Source organism: Batrachochytrium dendrobatidis, assembly GCF_000203795.2.
Source record: "Batrachochytrium dendrobatidis JAM81 unplaced genomic scaffold BATDEscaffold_15, whole genome shotgun sequence".
Lineage (NCBI taxonomy): Eukaryota > Fungi > Chytridiomycota > Chytridiomycetes > Rhizophydiales > Batrachochytrium > Batrachochytrium dendrobatidis.
Window position 1 is genome coordinate 102,579 of NW_006281113.1, and position 15,652 is coordinate 118,230.

Genomic DNA, 15,652 nt, shown 5'->3' on the forward strand with positions numbered 1-15,652 from the left:
GTCAGTCAAATAAGTACGCTGTGCTATTGGTAATCAAGGATATTTGTTGGATAAACGATATTTAATCGTTTATAAAATGGATAATATCAGGGCCAGTGTGTCAATCATACAGGGATCATCGTACAGCACAGAGGCTTGCTGAACAAAACCCTTCATTTTCGATATTCCCTTCAATGGATATTGTGATTATTGTGATGGTCAAGTACACAGGCTTAGACTTACATTCAAGGGTGTGTGTTCGATAATTCATCCACATCAATTGTACATGCTGAAAATAAGGGATCATACTCGATACAAGCTCATACAAGCTTTTCAATCATTGATACTGCTATGCCAATGCCGAATTGTGATGCCGACACAAACATCTTGATGTCAACACTCATATTTGGACCTACTATAACCAACTCATAATAAATCATCAGTCGTGTATTTTGAACCATTCATCCAGACTCTTCAGTAATGTTCATAAACACCAATGCTGTTGTGATTGGTCTCTGTAAACTTCAAGCGGTAATACCGAGTTTATCAATGACATTTCAATCACATTCCAATGACATTCCACAACTCTTCAAACCTGATTTTCAATCAATGCCGTATTACAAAAAACTGACTGACAATACAACTGGTCAGAGTTACACCAACGCTCTTTCAATCGGAGTTTGACAGGCAATACGCAACGGCAAACAGCAAGGTCGGCTGCTTGAAGATATTGGTGCCGTAACTGAATACATTGTACGACCCCGTTTGACGGATTTATTGCCTGGATCCACTGAAGATTCACAATTTGACCGTATTGCCGATCAACTCAAAACACTGGGTGTCAGAACTGGACTGAACAATCTTTACTTTGTTTGCGAGTCCATCGATTATAACACCACTAGCAGTGACGTAACCATTGATGTACAAGTCAAGGGAATCAATCAACTGTCAGTTATTGATGACACTGGCAAATCACTTTCAGTTGCCAAGTTTAAAAGCAACATAAAAAGTCAACACTCGTTCAAACTGGCATCTGTAATCAACGATCTTGGTAATACTCGGGTCAGTATCATTGGCCAAAACAACGGCAAACAGGTTCTCAAAACACATAAGCATATCAGTCGCATTCCACAACAACAAGATCGTGTTAAACTTGAACATGGTGTCAAATGGGTGTTTAATGGTACCAGTAAATCGGTTGGAGTATACAACTCGCCATCTACCAAAAAGTCACAGGGATGGAACTCGGTCAATGGTAAATGGGTTGTTGGTGACGGAATACAATACAGTCCTGCAATAGTCACTGAGATCCGATCATACTATACTGCACCAGTTGGATCCAACATCACTATTGAAATTGATGTCGCACTTGAATCGCAAATGTATGGCGACTTTTTAAGCTTGTATATCACAGATTCGGATGACAATGTGGAATCACTTTTGAATACGGTTGATCCGTATACTAATATGCCTACAGAAGGTGTATCCGGAGTCAAGACGGTTGCAGAAAAGTATGCAGTGACAACCAAGACGGAACAGTTTTTTGTCAACATCATATTCAATTCAGACCTTGCTGTGCAGATGAAAGGAGCAACAATCAATTATTGGAGTGTTAGCATGAATTGAAATGATTGTAAATGGTTGTGATTGGTTGTGAATGATTGTGAATGTCACTGAATATATGACTGAATGTATTATTGATTACACCACAAGTCATGTAACACCACCAGACCATGTTTGAATGAATACAATGCGATTGCATACAACTATTGATGCATTGGTTAAATTTATTTGAATCAAACAGAGTCGAATGAAATATGCTATTTTTTAAAACGCCGGAAAAAGTTGTACAGCTTGGTCATGAATCCAATGTTATGAGTTTCCTCGAACTTGACCAATTCAGCTACTCTTCTGTTGTACATTTTTGCTGTTTGTTCACAATAACGATGAGAATAACTTTTACTATTTTTCACACTAACCGGAGTTTTGCCAAACATGCTTTTGATGGAATCTGGCACAAACCTGGCAAAAAACGAGCCTAAACCTAATCCTCCGCCAGTTTGACTCGAAGCAGATTTATTATTGGGGTTATAATGTTTACCGCACGACTGTCCCATGATTATCTTGGCCCTTTCCACTCGTTTCTGTAAATCTTCATATCTTTTCTGAGTTTGTTCCTTTAATTCACGCTCATTGTTTGGACTACTGACTGTCGGCTGGCATATATTTGATGGTCCTGGTCGGCATCTAGGATTCTGGTTTGATTGAGGGGTTTGAATAGTTTTACTAGGTGGAACTACTGCCATGCTGCTAGTGACCACCAAAGTCAATGCGAGTAAAATGTCCGTGAGCCTCATTGTTGGATTTGATTGGTAAAAGTAATCTGTGGGTTTGGTGTATTGAACGTGTATGCTAGTCGATTGGTTACTACACTTGCAGTCAGTCAAATAAGTACGCTGTGCTATTGGTAATCAAGGATATTTGTTGAATAAACGATATTTAATCGTTTATAAAATAGATAATATCAGGGCTAACATGTTAAATTATGCAGGGATCATGCAGGGATCATCGTACAGCATAGAGATCCTCTGAACAAAACCCTTCATTTTCGATATTCCCTTCAACCTCGATTGACGATCAGCAGGGATTGACGATCAACGAGTATTGTGATTATTGTGATGGTCAAGTACACAGGCTTAGACTTACATTCAAGGGTGTGTGTTCGATAATTCACCGATATCAATTGTACATGCTGAAAATAAGGGATCATACTCGATACATGCTCATGCAAGCCTTTTGACCATTGATATTGCTATGCTAATGCCGAATTGTGATGCCGACACAGACATCTTGATGTCAACACTCATATTTGGACCTACTATATCCAACTCATAATAAATCATTAGTCGTGTATTTTGAACCATTCATCCAGACTCTTCAGTAATGTTCATAAACACCAATGCTGTTGTGATTGGTCTCTGTAAACTTCAAGCGGTAATGCCGAGTTTGTCAATGACATTTCAATCACATTCCAATCACATTCCACAACTCTTCAAACCTGATTTTCAACCAATGCCGTATTACAAAAAACTGACTGACAATACAACTGGTCAGAGTTACACCAACGCTCTTTCAATCGGAGTTCGGCAGGCAATACGCAACGGCAAACAGCAAGGTCAGCTGCTTGAAGATATTGGTGCCGTAACCGAATACATTGTACGACCCCGTTTGACGGATTTATTGCCTGGATCCACTGAAGATTCACAATTTGACCGTATTGCCGATCAACTCAAAACATTGGGTGTCAGAACTGGACTGAACAATCTTCAATTTGTTTGCGAGTCCATCGATTATATCACCACTAGCAGTGACGTAACCATTGATGTACAAGTCAAGGGAATCAATCAACTGTCAGTTATTGATGACACTGGCAAATCACTTTCAGTTGCCAAGTTTAAAAGCAACATAAAAAGTCAACACTCGTTCAAACTGGCATCTGTAATCAACGATCTTGGTAATACTCGGGTCAGTATCATTGGCCAAAACAACGGCAAACAGGTTCTCAAAACACATAAGCATATCAGTCGCATTCCACAACAACAAGATCGTGTTAAACTTGAACATGGTGTCAAATGGGTGTTTAATGGTACCAGTAAATCGGTTGGAATATACAACTCGCCATCTACCAAAAAGTCACAGGGATGGAACTCGGTCAATGGTAAATGGGTTGTTGGTGACGGAATACAATACAGTCCTGCAATAGTCACTGAGATCCGATCATACTATACTGCACCAGTTGGATCCAACATCACTATTGAAATTGATGCCGCGCTTGAATCGCAAATGTATGGCGACTTTTTAAGCTTGTATATCACAGATTCGGATGACAATGTGGAATCACTTTTGAATACGGTTGATCCGAATGGTAATATGCCTACAGAAGGTGTATCCGGAGTCAAGACGGTTGCAGAAAAGTATACAGTGACAACCAAGACGGAACAGTTTTTTGTCAACATCATATTCAATTCAGACCTTGCTATGCAGATGAAAGGAGCAACAATCAATTATTGGAGTGTTAGCATGAATTGAAATGATTGCAAATGGTTGTGATTGGTTGTGAATGTCACTGAATATATTATTGATTACACCACAAGTCATGTAACACCACCAGACCATGTTTGAATGAATACAATGCGATTGCATACAACTATTGACACATTGATTAAATTTATTTGAATCAAACAGAGTCGAATGAAATATGCTATTTTTTAAAACGCCGGAAAACTCCTGCTGCCTTTGCCGTGAATCCAGTGCCATGAGTCTCCTTGAACTCTTTAAGCATTTGTAAAAATTCTTTGTATATGCCCTTTGCTTCTAGACACCTGTCTAAAAGTTCAAGTTCGACATCTGTTACTTCATCTGGAGCTTTGCCATGTTTCTGTTTAACAGATTTTGGCACAAGTTTGGCCAATCCCGACCCCAAACCTGATCTTCCACTGGTTTGATGCGACTTGAGTTCATTTTTGAGTTTACGATAGTCACTGCACCATATATTCATGTTCTCCTTGGCATCTTTCACCTTTTTCTTTAGATCTTTATATTTGATCCTGATTTGTCTAAGAATTATGTATTTTCTTTTTGGACTATTGGTTTTCGGCTGACATTCGTTTGATGGTCCCGGTTGACATTCAGGACTCTGGCTTGATTGAGGGGTTTGAGCATTTTTACCAGGTGGGACTACTGCCATGCTGCTAGTGATCACCAAAGTCAATGCGAGTAAAATGTCCGTGAGCCTCATTGTTGGATTTGATTGGTAAAAGTAATCTGTGGGTTTGGTGTATTGAACGTGTATGCTAGTCGATTGGTTACTACACTTGCAGTCAGTCAAATAAGTACGCTGTGCTATTGGTAATCAAGGATATTTGTTGGATAAACGATATTTTGAGTGTTTATAAAATGGATAATATCAGGGCTGGTGTATCAAATTATGCAGGGAGCATCGTACAGCATAAAGATCCGCTGAATAAAGCCTTTATTTCCAACGTTCCCTTCCACAGATATTGTGATTACTGTGATAATCCAGTGCACAGGCTCAGACTTGCATTGAAGGGTGTGTGTTTGATGATTCACCGACATCAATAGTACATGGTGAAAATAAGGGATCATGCTCATACATGCTCATGAAAGCTTTTCAATCATTGATATTGCTATGCCAAACTATGATGCCGACACAAACATCTTGATGTCAACACTCATATTTGGACCTACTATATCCAACTCATAATAAATCATCAGTCGTGTATTTTGAATCATTCATCCAGACTCTTCGGTACAACAGGTGTAAAAATGATACACTGATGAACAATCTGTTTGGTATGACAATCCACAATCAAATGTGATGATTCTACTATAAACATCATTGCTTGACATTTAGACTGATATCCAATGAATTGATTTGAACAGTAAAATCAATACAGTATACTTGTACAGTGCATTTCAGATTGTATCAGATAGCCAAACTGTGGTTACCAATCGTTTCACAATTGGAAACAACTTTAGTGAGTATTGCAGTTTGATCATGATCCATGGTTGTGCAAACTAACAGCAAACTGGATAGTGGTCTGATGATATGAAATGTCTGATCTGCCAAACTCACGACAAAACATGCATACACATTCATCTGAACCGACTTTGAACCATGTCAAATGCTGTCAAATGCTGTCAAATACAATCAACATATGTGCTTGAAATATGCCAACTATGGGTTGATATTATCATTTGAATTACAGCTAAAAACAAATGAGATTGCAAAAAATATGTATTTATACTCCAGCAACCCAATTCCATCGTGTTTTGACAACACTGCAATAACACTGCAATAAATTGTGATAACATTGTGATAACATCAAACAGACTGATGTTGCATCATATCAACATGGACTTTCCATTTGTAAAACTGTATGATTGTTTTAGATTGACATGCTGATCCTGTATGTGGATTACTCAAAATTGTGTCGACACAGGCTCGGCGAGTCCAACGAGTTCACCAAGCTCAGCAAACACTTGCCGTCGGATCAACAAGGGACGTTGTTTTATATTTGATTAAAAAAAGTAGCAGATTGTTCAACAAACTGGCTGTGTCAACACATCAGATCGTTGTCATGGTACACAAAACACGAGCAATACATATTTCCGCCATTCAAATCAGCAGTCTGCCGATATTTACGGAAAAACACTTTCATCAGCATTGATGGGGCCAACAACTTTAGATTTACTTGTCAGTTTTCACACCTTTTATCATCAGCTGTGAGTCAAAGATATAGAGTAAGCAAACTGATTCAAGTGTTTTTGATCCCACAGTCGTATTCATATAAAACGGAACGTGTATATGCGACTGCTTTGCTTCAAAATATACAATGTTGCATATTTGGTGCGTTTCCCTACTACAGATTGGCATTTTCAATGTTTTAAAATACAATGTTCATCATGTGATACAATCAAACGATAGTTGTAAACTGAGATTGTCTTTATTTGGTAGTCATACACTGTACAATCATCAAGTATGGTACCAGATTCATGTGTTGCAATTCAGATATTGAGTTCAGATGTTGTCAAACTGTGTATTTCAAAAACATGCGTTCGTGTTCTAGTTTGAAACCCCAAAGATTGTATGTTTTGGGAATGCAACAGTTGTTCATTCCAATGTTTGGTTCAAGAAAAAGAGAATGGAGAATCAATAAATGACAAGAATGTGAAATTGGCAGAAACTGTTGTGAATATCATTCAGTTGTATACAAAAATGAACATAGAGAAAGACTAATAAATTATCGAAATGTTTCGAGGACAATACTGGCCAATAAATGTGATGAGAATTGACATCAATCATTCCATGATTGTTTATTATGCATTTTGACACTGTTATTATTGCTCCATTTATATGAACATGGCAATAATGCAATGTTTAGGATTGAACTATTATCGAGGATTCGTGTTTAGCAATTCAAAAATATACACAAGCTAGCCTATAGATGATGCATTTCTGATCATGCGTTATTATATACTATTTTAATGTTCGTTTAAATGCCAATGATTCCAAACAATCTATAATTATTTATCAATTGAATTCCTAATTGAATTTTGATGGCATGTTACTTGAAAAGTTATGGTCGTCATTACAACTGTCCATGTAGCAGAAACTTGGGTTTATTTTATTTAGCGTTTTTGTTTTTGAAATGATAAACCATTGTATACTGTTAAAAACTAGCATTTTGAATTGCTTTCTACGGCTTGAGCATTTTTTTGCGTCGAGAGTTTTGCTACACGAGATGGTGTCTGATCTATTAATCCTGCCAGCAAACTTGAATTAAATATTTCTGAAAAAACAATCCGAGCACTTGTCAAAATAAAATAAACTTCCCACTGTCGATCATAACCCATAGAGAATATAATGGCTTCGGAAACAGTAGTGATGGCGCAACATACAATTGCTATGAATGCCCTGACAAACTCGATTTGGTTGAGTTTTGCACCTGCCTTGCTTGCCTTGAGTCGCCAAATTTGAACACAGACAGATGCGTCTAGTAGTGACACGGATAGATCAACCAAGATATACACTGATCCAAATGATACCTCTCCGTTGGATGTGTATACCCCAGCAACCGTGCCTATATCACTGTAAATAGCCATACCACAGGAAATCACCTGAAGTAGCGCAACAAGCATAAATACTAAGCGTGGAATATCACTAAAAAACGCTCGATAGCTTTCAAGCCTACTTTTGATGATGCTATTGGATCTTGATGGCAGTCGAGGAAGTCTTCGTCCATACAGACCTCGAAAGCGGTAATACATAAAGTTGATAAGACATAATCGAATGGCAATATCACAGGTCCATGCAATGCCGTCTGACAGATAGTAGATTTCATTGCTAATGTATGGATTGTTGTAAAAAATACTGCATCCAGACTCAATAACTATCAAAATGGCAGCAATTTGAGGGAGACGCGACCGATAGTTTTGCTTGGGAGTATTTGATGCTATAGATGTAAACAGTAAACACAGTACTGTAAACTCTAAAACAAGCAAGTTGATGTGTGTTGTGTCTTGAAATGGGTCTGACTGGCATGATATGTCAGTAGAGTTAGTTTCACTTGACATTGTGTATTTTCGGAAAGCTGAATTTAAGTAAAAAGATCAATACAGACGGGAAAATGGAAAACAGCTATTTCAATTTTAGTAGTTGCAGCCGAATAGACAATGGTTGAATATGTATCGTGCTTGTTGCTATACATTGATGCTTTTTGAATCATATTTTTTAAACCTGTCATTTTTCCTTATTTGGCATAGCTGTACATTGTCTAATCATCAAGTTTAGAACCAAATTCATACATTTCAATCCAGATATTAGGTTTGACTACTCGAACTATATTCTAAAATTACATACGTCGCGCTCTAGCTTGAAAAAACAATGGCCACATGTTTCAGAATGCAACTCTTACAAATCAAATATTTGTAATAGAGTTGAAGACTAAACAAGTGTCAGAGATGTGTAATGTACTGTAACTGTAATGTGAGCATTCGTTTAGTTTTTATACAAGAATGAGCAGAGAAAGATTACTAAACCTTGCCAAAAGACTTGGAGCAAACAGTGTATTCCATCAGTTTTGTGGCGTCAACACTCTCACAACTAGTGACAGAGGGAATGAGAACAGGGAAAAATGAGAAATTGCTGACAACCATCATTCTTGATGTTCTTTTGTAAATATCAATAGATTTGAATAGTAGGAGTATCTATTGGTCATATTCTGCGTACCATCAAGACAATCTGTTTAGCCATTGTCAGTTTGAACAAACTCTGTTCCTGTTAATCCAATACATGACACTTGTTTGGTTTTATCAAGATAATCTGACATTCTACCTACAGGATTTGTTAACTCAACCCGACATAGTCGTGAAACTTTACCAACAAAAGACTTGAAATGATGCAACATCTGCTTGTCAAATGCCATTTGAATGCCATTTGAATGGTTTCAAATATGAAATACAAACAAATATTTTGACCCTGTTCTCGTTCCTTTTGTCTTCGGGTTTAATTTGAATGCGCGGAACAGTTTTGGACGATTCGAGAAAACTTGGGTAATCCAACCTACATTCAAGTCTGCAATATCGAGTATCTGTTTTAACGGATAATGAAGGCAAATTGGGTGTGGGTTTTACTATTTACTATTATTGGACTTGTTACTGCAAAAACTCGTAGAATGACACATGCAGAAAAGGTGGCTTTGCGCCATGCATCCAACAAGGCAGACAAATCCATTCGGTTTATCGATTTCGATGACTTGCAGCAAGGTGTGCATAAGCAAGGACTGTATATTGTGTTTTTTGGCGCTCATTGGTATGTTGGGTATATCCAGAATAAGCCAATGCATCGATCATCGAGATTATCCGGTTTCTTATAATGAGTCCAGTTTGACTAATATTGAATGTTTCCAACTGGCTACTACCTCTTTAATACATGTAATATGCTCCATTGCTATGGCTTATACCATCAATCAGGTGTCATCAAACTCAAAGGTATCCAAGCATGGCTGATACGACGATTACTCACTTGTCTGACTCTGACATTTCTGTTTGAACTGTAGGTTTAATCCTAAATACCTCAGCGTTCAGGAAAGAGTGGATAAAGCCAACCTCAAGGACTTTGATTTCCAAATGGCCAAAGTAGAATGTGCTCTGGATCATGAAGGTGATAAAGTATTCTTGTCAACCAATCACTCCAGCTGTTGATGTGATAAACTATTGGCTAAATCCATTATTCCGTGTCTAGTTTACTGCCATACTGTCCACAAGATTGAAGGATATCCTACTCTTCTCGTGTAAGTTGGTATCTTATTTTGTCACCGCTGTATTCATGTAAAATGGAAAAGTTTATCTTGCAGTGATTTTGGCTCTGGAATAGACAATGATCGAGTGTGTTGCGCTTTCCTACTACAGATTGATGCTTTTTCAATCATATTTTTCAAACCTATCACTCCTCTTTATTTGGCATAACCGTACATTGTACAGTCATCAAGTTTAGAACCAAACCTATCCATTGCAATCCAGATATTGGGCTCGACTACTTGAACTCTTTGTATCTTGAAATTTCAGATGCGCTTTAATTCGAGAGCAAAGATTGCACGCATAGAAATGCAACTGCTGTTCATTCCAAATGCTTGATATGTAGAAAGGATACTGTACAAGTGTGAAATGTACTGAAACTGTAATATGAGCATTGAAAAAGACAATCAACTTTGCTATTTTATGTGAATACAGCTGTGTCCGTTTTTACATTCAATTTTCAAAAAACTCACCTATTTTACATTTATCTAGATATGTAAATGGAACGTTGCTGCACGAGTATCCAGATAGCGATGAAGAGGAGCCGTTTTATAATTATATTTTGCGATTTATCAAAAAATACTCTCCAAAAGTCCAAGATACTTCTACAGAGTCAAAAGACAGGTCTCACAATGTTCCTGGAGTCGAGATTCCTACTTTGCCTGATGCTGCTCCTGAGGAGGATCTCACCAAGGTTCACAAGGACAAAGGCCACGAAGGAGATATTGATGAAAAAGACGATTTCATTATTGATTCACAACCTATGGCGGCTGACCAGTCCACTATATCCGATCGACCTATTCCACCAAGTAATATGGAAGCCGAGCTTCCTATTGTTTTCGGTCAAGCAGATGTAAGTTTGAAATTTCAAAAATAAGAATATATTTAGCATATAGCAATCCCAATGACAAAAACTGACCATTTCATGACATGTTTTATATTTTCCTTCAAATAGAATGCGCGAACAGATCGCATAGATTCTTGGAGTACCGATATAAGCGTACCGATTAGTTTTGCCATTATGGGAATGCTTTTACTCTATGTCAGTATTGTTGCATTCCGTGCATTTGTCAATCGGAGGTCAAAGTACCATCGTCTCTCGTGAGCTCGAGATACAAGAGCGCTTACACTACTCAATTGGTGATGAATACTGGTTTTTACACAACCACAATCCATTGTATTTTTTGAATGTGCTTTATGACTGAACCGAATTTACAAGATTTTCCCAACCTCTTTTTTTAAAAATACATGAATAAACACTGTAACGTCTTGATTTATTACGCTATCCATTTACATTGGTTACGGCTAGCAAGCAACCATAAGGGTTGGGTAACGAAGCAATAATCTCTGGCCCAGTCCAACTTGTACAACTTCCAATTCAAACACCATTTCAAAATAAAGTAGCCAATGATAAGCAATCAATTGTGTTGAATGGATTTAAACTTTTTTAAAAGTGCTGCATGGATGATATCATTAGGAGCAATACACTGACGTGATTTTTCTGTAGGAATAGGTGTTCCACTTGGTGTTCGCGGAGTAGATATTGTTCTCAGCTTACGTCGACCAGATTGGAGTGCTGTTTGAAGTTCTATTCCGGATTTGCTTGGTAGGAAGTCTGTGTTAGAATATTGTAAAGTATCTGCTTGAAAATGATTGGGTGTGGATCTTGGAAGTCGGGTCTCGAAATGTTTTGACTGTACAAGCTTGACTGATTTGATTGATTCGGATAGATTTGGAATATAACTTTTGGGAATTGGACATACTGTGGATCTGATCAAACCACTTTTTTTTGTAGACAAATCAGGTGTGGGCTGTATGATTAAAGGAAATGGCGGAGGTGGAGGTGGCGGTGGAGGAGCAGATGGAATTGCTACACAAAGGTTATTATTTGAAAATGGCTCCGTTGACCTTTGCGAGTCAGTCTCGAGCAATTTGCTAGCAGATAAATACAATTTTTACAATAGACATAGTTAGTGGTTTGCATTAAATATAAAAATGAATCAACCCTATTACCTTGGTATATAATCAGACAATCTACGATGATGCCTGATGGTATCTTGTAAAAGAACTAAACAGTGCAATACATCTTGCTGAATAAACTTTGTGCCCGGTCTCTGATCAACTTTGATCTTTTTTGGGCTGAAAAATGACTCTGCAAACGGATATATGTGCAGTTTTTGGTAAACTTGAAGCTGAAGCTCTGAAATCTCAAATGACAGTTGGAGTACCAGTCGAATAGGCTCGGTAATAACTAAAGCAATGGTTCCAAATCTATGTATCAAGGTTTTCCGCAGTGAATCAAATTGAGCAAAGGAAAGCTTTTTTAATGACAAAAAGTCACCATGCTCCAAACATTCTACTTTGCTCTGTGGTTCAATGTTGGTTTGAGCAGATACCATACCCTCGCCAGATGAAGAGTTGGAGTCAATGATGAACGCGATCTTGGATATGTCCAAAAGCTCCTGTAGATCCGCTTTTAGTCGCATCAGACATAATTCAAGTCGTTGGGCAGAGTGCACTGCGTCTGAACCACAATAACCAGGCTGATATTTCAATGACAACAATCGAGGCAAAGCTGTTTTTATAACCGATGCTGTATCTGGTGAATATGTTTTGGACAAAAAAGTTTGACCAGGTCGGGAAGGCAACAAGACTCGTTTAGTAAGTCCAACAATCAACTCAAGACAATACTCAGCCAACATCAAAAATATGGCCAATAATGAGTATTGCTTTCTTGTATGTCTATCTACAGGAGTTGCTGGACGAGATATTGCAGCATCCACGTCGTTTGGTAAAATTAGACAAGGGATGCTAGAATCGAAAGTTGATGTGATATTAGATAGAGTAGCAGTATCATTGGCCACATCATTGTCTTTTTGAACAGCATCTGTGTTGGCAGCAAGCATTTCTTTAGCGATATTGAATCTTGATTGGCAGGCTTTCTTGGCGAATCAACTCTAAATACAAGCCCACTTTCCACGTGACACGAGCCTCAGCTTATCAAAGCATTTGCTGATGCAGGAAATATCAGCCAGTAGTTTGCTGGTCACAGTTGATGATAAAGATAAACGAGAAATGTTCAGAAACCATCAGCGTGTTGTTTGCAAATATCAGTAAATTATTCATTGAATGGCAAGTGTATCTACTCAACGTGTTTCATGTACTGCTGCAACAATCTAGCTTGTTGACACGGTCCGATACTTTTCGATTAAATATAGAGCAATGTTACTCGTTTGGTTTTGCTGAAACATTCTTATTTTACAGGAACACAACCGTAACATCAATCTACGTCAATACATCCACAAGTCATCAGCTACATCATCAAAATGTTTATTATGTTACAAGATACAACAACGTCAATCGCATTAGCGTTTCAACATAGTTTTTCCAGCATTTCCAAAACTCTGTAAATGTCCAAATTGGCCATACAATCCGATTCCATCCACCTTGATCAATATACCGCGTACTTTTCAATCGCTCAATGTCATCATTTCGTATTACTTCAGCACAGTATTCGCCAACAATAGCCACCATACGTGCAACATGATGCGATCCATGTGAAACTTCTAGCCGCTTGTCAATAGATCGTAGAATATCCTGCGTCTTGAGTACAAACAAGAGCTGTGGTGAGAGTTGTCCAAGAATATCTGTAATTATAGCCAGGAAATGTGCTGATTGTGCATTATGTTGTATTTGTTTGATTTCCGATACCGATCTTGAGCGTGCAAGACCATAAGCACGCTTTTGTTGATTGGGTTGATCGGCTTCAATACTGGATAAGTTTGTATTCACTAGGCGTTCTTCCAAGTCCAGTGTCGATCCTGTCATAGCATCATTGTTTATAGACCCAGTAGATACCGTGCTACTCTTTTGCACATCAGAATTAGGTCTGAAAGCAATTGTACCCCATGATCGTCCACAAACCATTGATGCAAATAGCCGATGATAGCGGATCGTACCAAGTTCCAATTTGGCTGATGTGCTTGTTTGTGGTTTCATAAATCGACCAAAATACGTTTCAATATCAGCTTCACACCCGTTTATCAAAGCTGTCCAAAAATGTGCATAGTCCAGTCGAAACTGCTTGCTTAATGATTGATACAATCCATGATCCACTAGTAAAAATACACCACATTATTAGTCGTATCTTTAAACATTACAATCATTGAATATTCTAGTCCATTGATCTTACACAATACAATCTGGTAATTCCGTGGTTTACTACCAACAAGAAATCGGTACCAGGGTAATCGATCTTTACAAGCTCGAATAAACACGTTTCCAGGATGTGGGTCACAATGTACAAACCCATGATAAAACATCATTTCAAAAAAGGCTCGAGACAGATCTTGTGTTACTGCTTCGGGATGAATATTGTGTTTCTTCATATACTCTTTATCGTCGATTTTAGCTCCATCGATATCTAGTTGTATAAAACAAGTACATTAACAGATTAATCATTTACCACGATAAAATCATTCATGATAACTCGAGCATTCATCACAATTCAACCCTACATTCCATAACAAGCACTCGTTTTGAAACCCATATAACTTTGGGTACGCTGATCAGTCCTGAATTTAAAAACATGTTTCGGATTCGATTGCAATTATTTGCTTCGAGTCGAAAATCAAGCTCAAGCTTCAGACTCCGCTCAAGTTCCCTGGCAAGCCATCCGAGTTGAAATTGTGGAAAGAAATACTCCAATACAGTTACTCCAAATATGCAAGTACGAATATCTACCTCTGCGAATTTCTCTATCGATGGATGCTGAACTTTGATGGCAGCTTTTCGAATACTGTGATTACCAGCATGGTGTGGATGTAAGCAATGCGGTTGCTCAGCCAAATCTACATGTTTGATAGATTCGTGTTGGTTTGTTTTCATACCAATCAAAGAGTTTGGACATGAATCTGGTATGTATGACAGTGCTTCTTGTTGCAGTGTAGCTTGATGTACTTGAGCCAACGAGGCAACGCCAACTGGAGAATGATCAATTGAATCAAAGATACTCATTGTCTGTTCATCCATCTCGCTTTGTAATAGATCATCAACTTCTTTCCATGTTGATGGGTCACATTTGTCCTGGAGTTCCTTCATGGTTTCAGTATATTCCTTGGGAAGCAGATAGACTAAAGCTGAAATATGCTGACCTAGTTTGACATACACTCCTCCATTCGATCGAAAAAGCTGCCGAAGTCGCAGTGCAGATCTGAGATGCATATTGGACCATTCTGTATTGATTGCATCTGTTACTGCATCCATATCGGCTGGACATACTACTTTCTGTTGCTGTTCTTTGGTTGATCGGATTAGTTGCCAATAGTCCAGCATGATCACTGCCAATGTCCAACTCGTGTACAGGTTACGAGTTGCTGCTGTACATGCTATTTCAATATGCTCTCGGTGGTGAATGCATAACGCAAGTGTAGCCAGAGTGGCAGTCACACCAAATACTCTTTTTGTATTCATTGATGAATACCAACCATACTTGTGAGTTTGGTTGTGAACTCTGGAATCATGGTTTGAGTTTGGAGAACAGGAACTGCTGCTCATATAGAATTTAAACTCATATGCATTTGACTTGGACAAACTGTTACTGAACGTATGAGTTTGTCCAAGTATCATTGTATGGTTTTTATAAGAAACAGGTTGGTAGATTAACCAACTCATTCGATGGAATACTCTGGCGTTCATGGTTGAATTTATTCGAATGTTGTCAGAATAGTCAACTCGACTTTATTGTCATATTCGCGTAAAATAAAACACTCGAATCAAAGCGAGTCGATTTCAT

At 38.1% G+C, this 15,652-nt stretch overlaps 8 protein-coding genes across 8 annotated transcripts; 3 read left to right on the forward strand and 5 right to left on the reverse strand.

The window, feature by feature from the left end:
• Nucleotides 1-173: 173 nt before the first annotated feature.
• On the forward strand, nt 174-1,605 carry BATDEDRAFT_27804 (uncharacterized protein; the record flags this gene model as incomplete). The annotated part of the gene is made up of 2 exons (XM_006682102.1): nt 174-230; nt 667-1,605. The coding sequence occupies 2 exons, from the start codon at nt 174-176 to the stop codon at nt 1,603-1,605; spliced, it is 996 nt and encodes a 331-aa protein (XP_006682165.1).
• Nucleotides 1,606-1,799: 194 nt separating this feature from the next.
• BATDEDRAFT_27805 (uncharacterized protein) lies at nt 1,800-2,336 on the reverse strand (the record flags this gene model as incomplete). Its single annotated transcript, XM_006682103.1, has 1 exon — nt 1,800-2,336. One exon carries the CDS (start codon nt 2,334-2,336, stop codon nt 1,800-1,802), a length of 537 nt encoding a protein of 178 aa, XP_006682166.1.
• A 586-nt stretch (nt 2,337-2,922) lies between these two features.
• On the forward strand, nt 2,923-4,068 carry BATDEDRAFT_27806 (uncharacterized protein; the record flags this gene model as incomplete). Its single annotated transcript, XM_006682104.1, has 1 exon — nt 2,923-4,068. The coding sequence occupies one exon, from the start codon at nt 2,923-2,925 to the stop codon at nt 4,066-4,068; it is 1,146 nt and encodes a 381-aa protein (XP_006682167.1).
• Nucleotides 4,069-4,240: 172 nt separating this feature from the next.
• On the reverse strand, nt 4,241-4,777 carry BATDEDRAFT_92018 (uncharacterized protein; the record flags this gene model as incomplete). The annotated part of the gene is made up of 1 exon (XM_006682234.1): nt 4,241-4,777. The coding sequence occupies one exon, from the start codon at nt 4,775-4,777 to the stop codon at nt 4,241-4,243; it is 537 nt and encodes a 178-aa protein (XP_006682297.1).
• Nucleotides 4,778-7,167: 2,390 nt separating this feature from the next.
• BATDEDRAFT_36076 (uncharacterized protein) lies at nt 7,168-8,998 on the reverse strand. Its single transcript, XM_006682164.1, has 4 exons — nt 8,901-8,998; nt 8,602-8,665; nt 8,423-8,535; nt 7,168-8,015 (listed from the first exon to the last, which is right to left on the reverse strand). Exons 3-4 carry the CDS (start codon nt 8,454-8,456, stop codon nt 7,240-7,242), a joined length of 810 nt encoding a protein of 269 aa, XP_006682227.1. The 5' UTR covers nt 8,457-8,535; nt 8,602-8,665; nt 8,901-8,998; the 3' UTR covers nt 7,168-7,239.
• A 238-nt stretch (nt 8,999-9,236) lies between these two features.
• BATDEDRAFT_27809 (uncharacterized protein) lies at nt 9,237-10,963 on the forward strand (the record flags this gene model as incomplete). The annotated part of the gene is made up of 5 exons (XM_006682105.1): nt 9,237-9,373; nt 9,621-9,724; nt 9,806-9,854; nt 10,351-10,711; nt 10,814-10,963. 5 exons carry the CDS (start codon nt 9,237-9,239, stop codon nt 10,961-10,963), a joined length of 801 nt encoding a protein of 266 aa, XP_006682168.1.
• Nucleotides 10,964-11,276: 313 nt separating this feature from the next.
• Nucleotides 11,277-12,764, reverse strand: BATDEDRAFT_27810 (uncharacterized protein; the record flags this gene model as incomplete). The annotated part of the gene is made up of 2 exons (XM_006682106.1): nt 11,277-11,793; nt 11,872-12,764. The coding sequence occupies 2 exons, from the start codon at nt 12,762-12,764 to the stop codon at nt 11,277-11,279; spliced, it is 1,410 nt and encodes a 469-aa protein (XP_006682169.1).
• A 553-nt stretch (nt 12,765-13,317) lies between these two features.
• BATDEDRAFT_1690 (uncharacterized protein) lies at nt 13,318-15,087 on the reverse strand (the record flags this gene model as incomplete). The annotated part of the gene is made up of 5 exons (XM_006682049.1): nt 13,318-13,658; nt 13,866-13,973; nt 14,051-14,281; nt 14,376-14,656; nt 14,786-15,087. Coding segments are annotated over 5 exons (1,263 nt in total), but the record flags the coding sequence as incomplete, so codon positions are not given.
• Between the last annotated feature and the right edge of the window lie 565 nt (nt 15,088-15,652).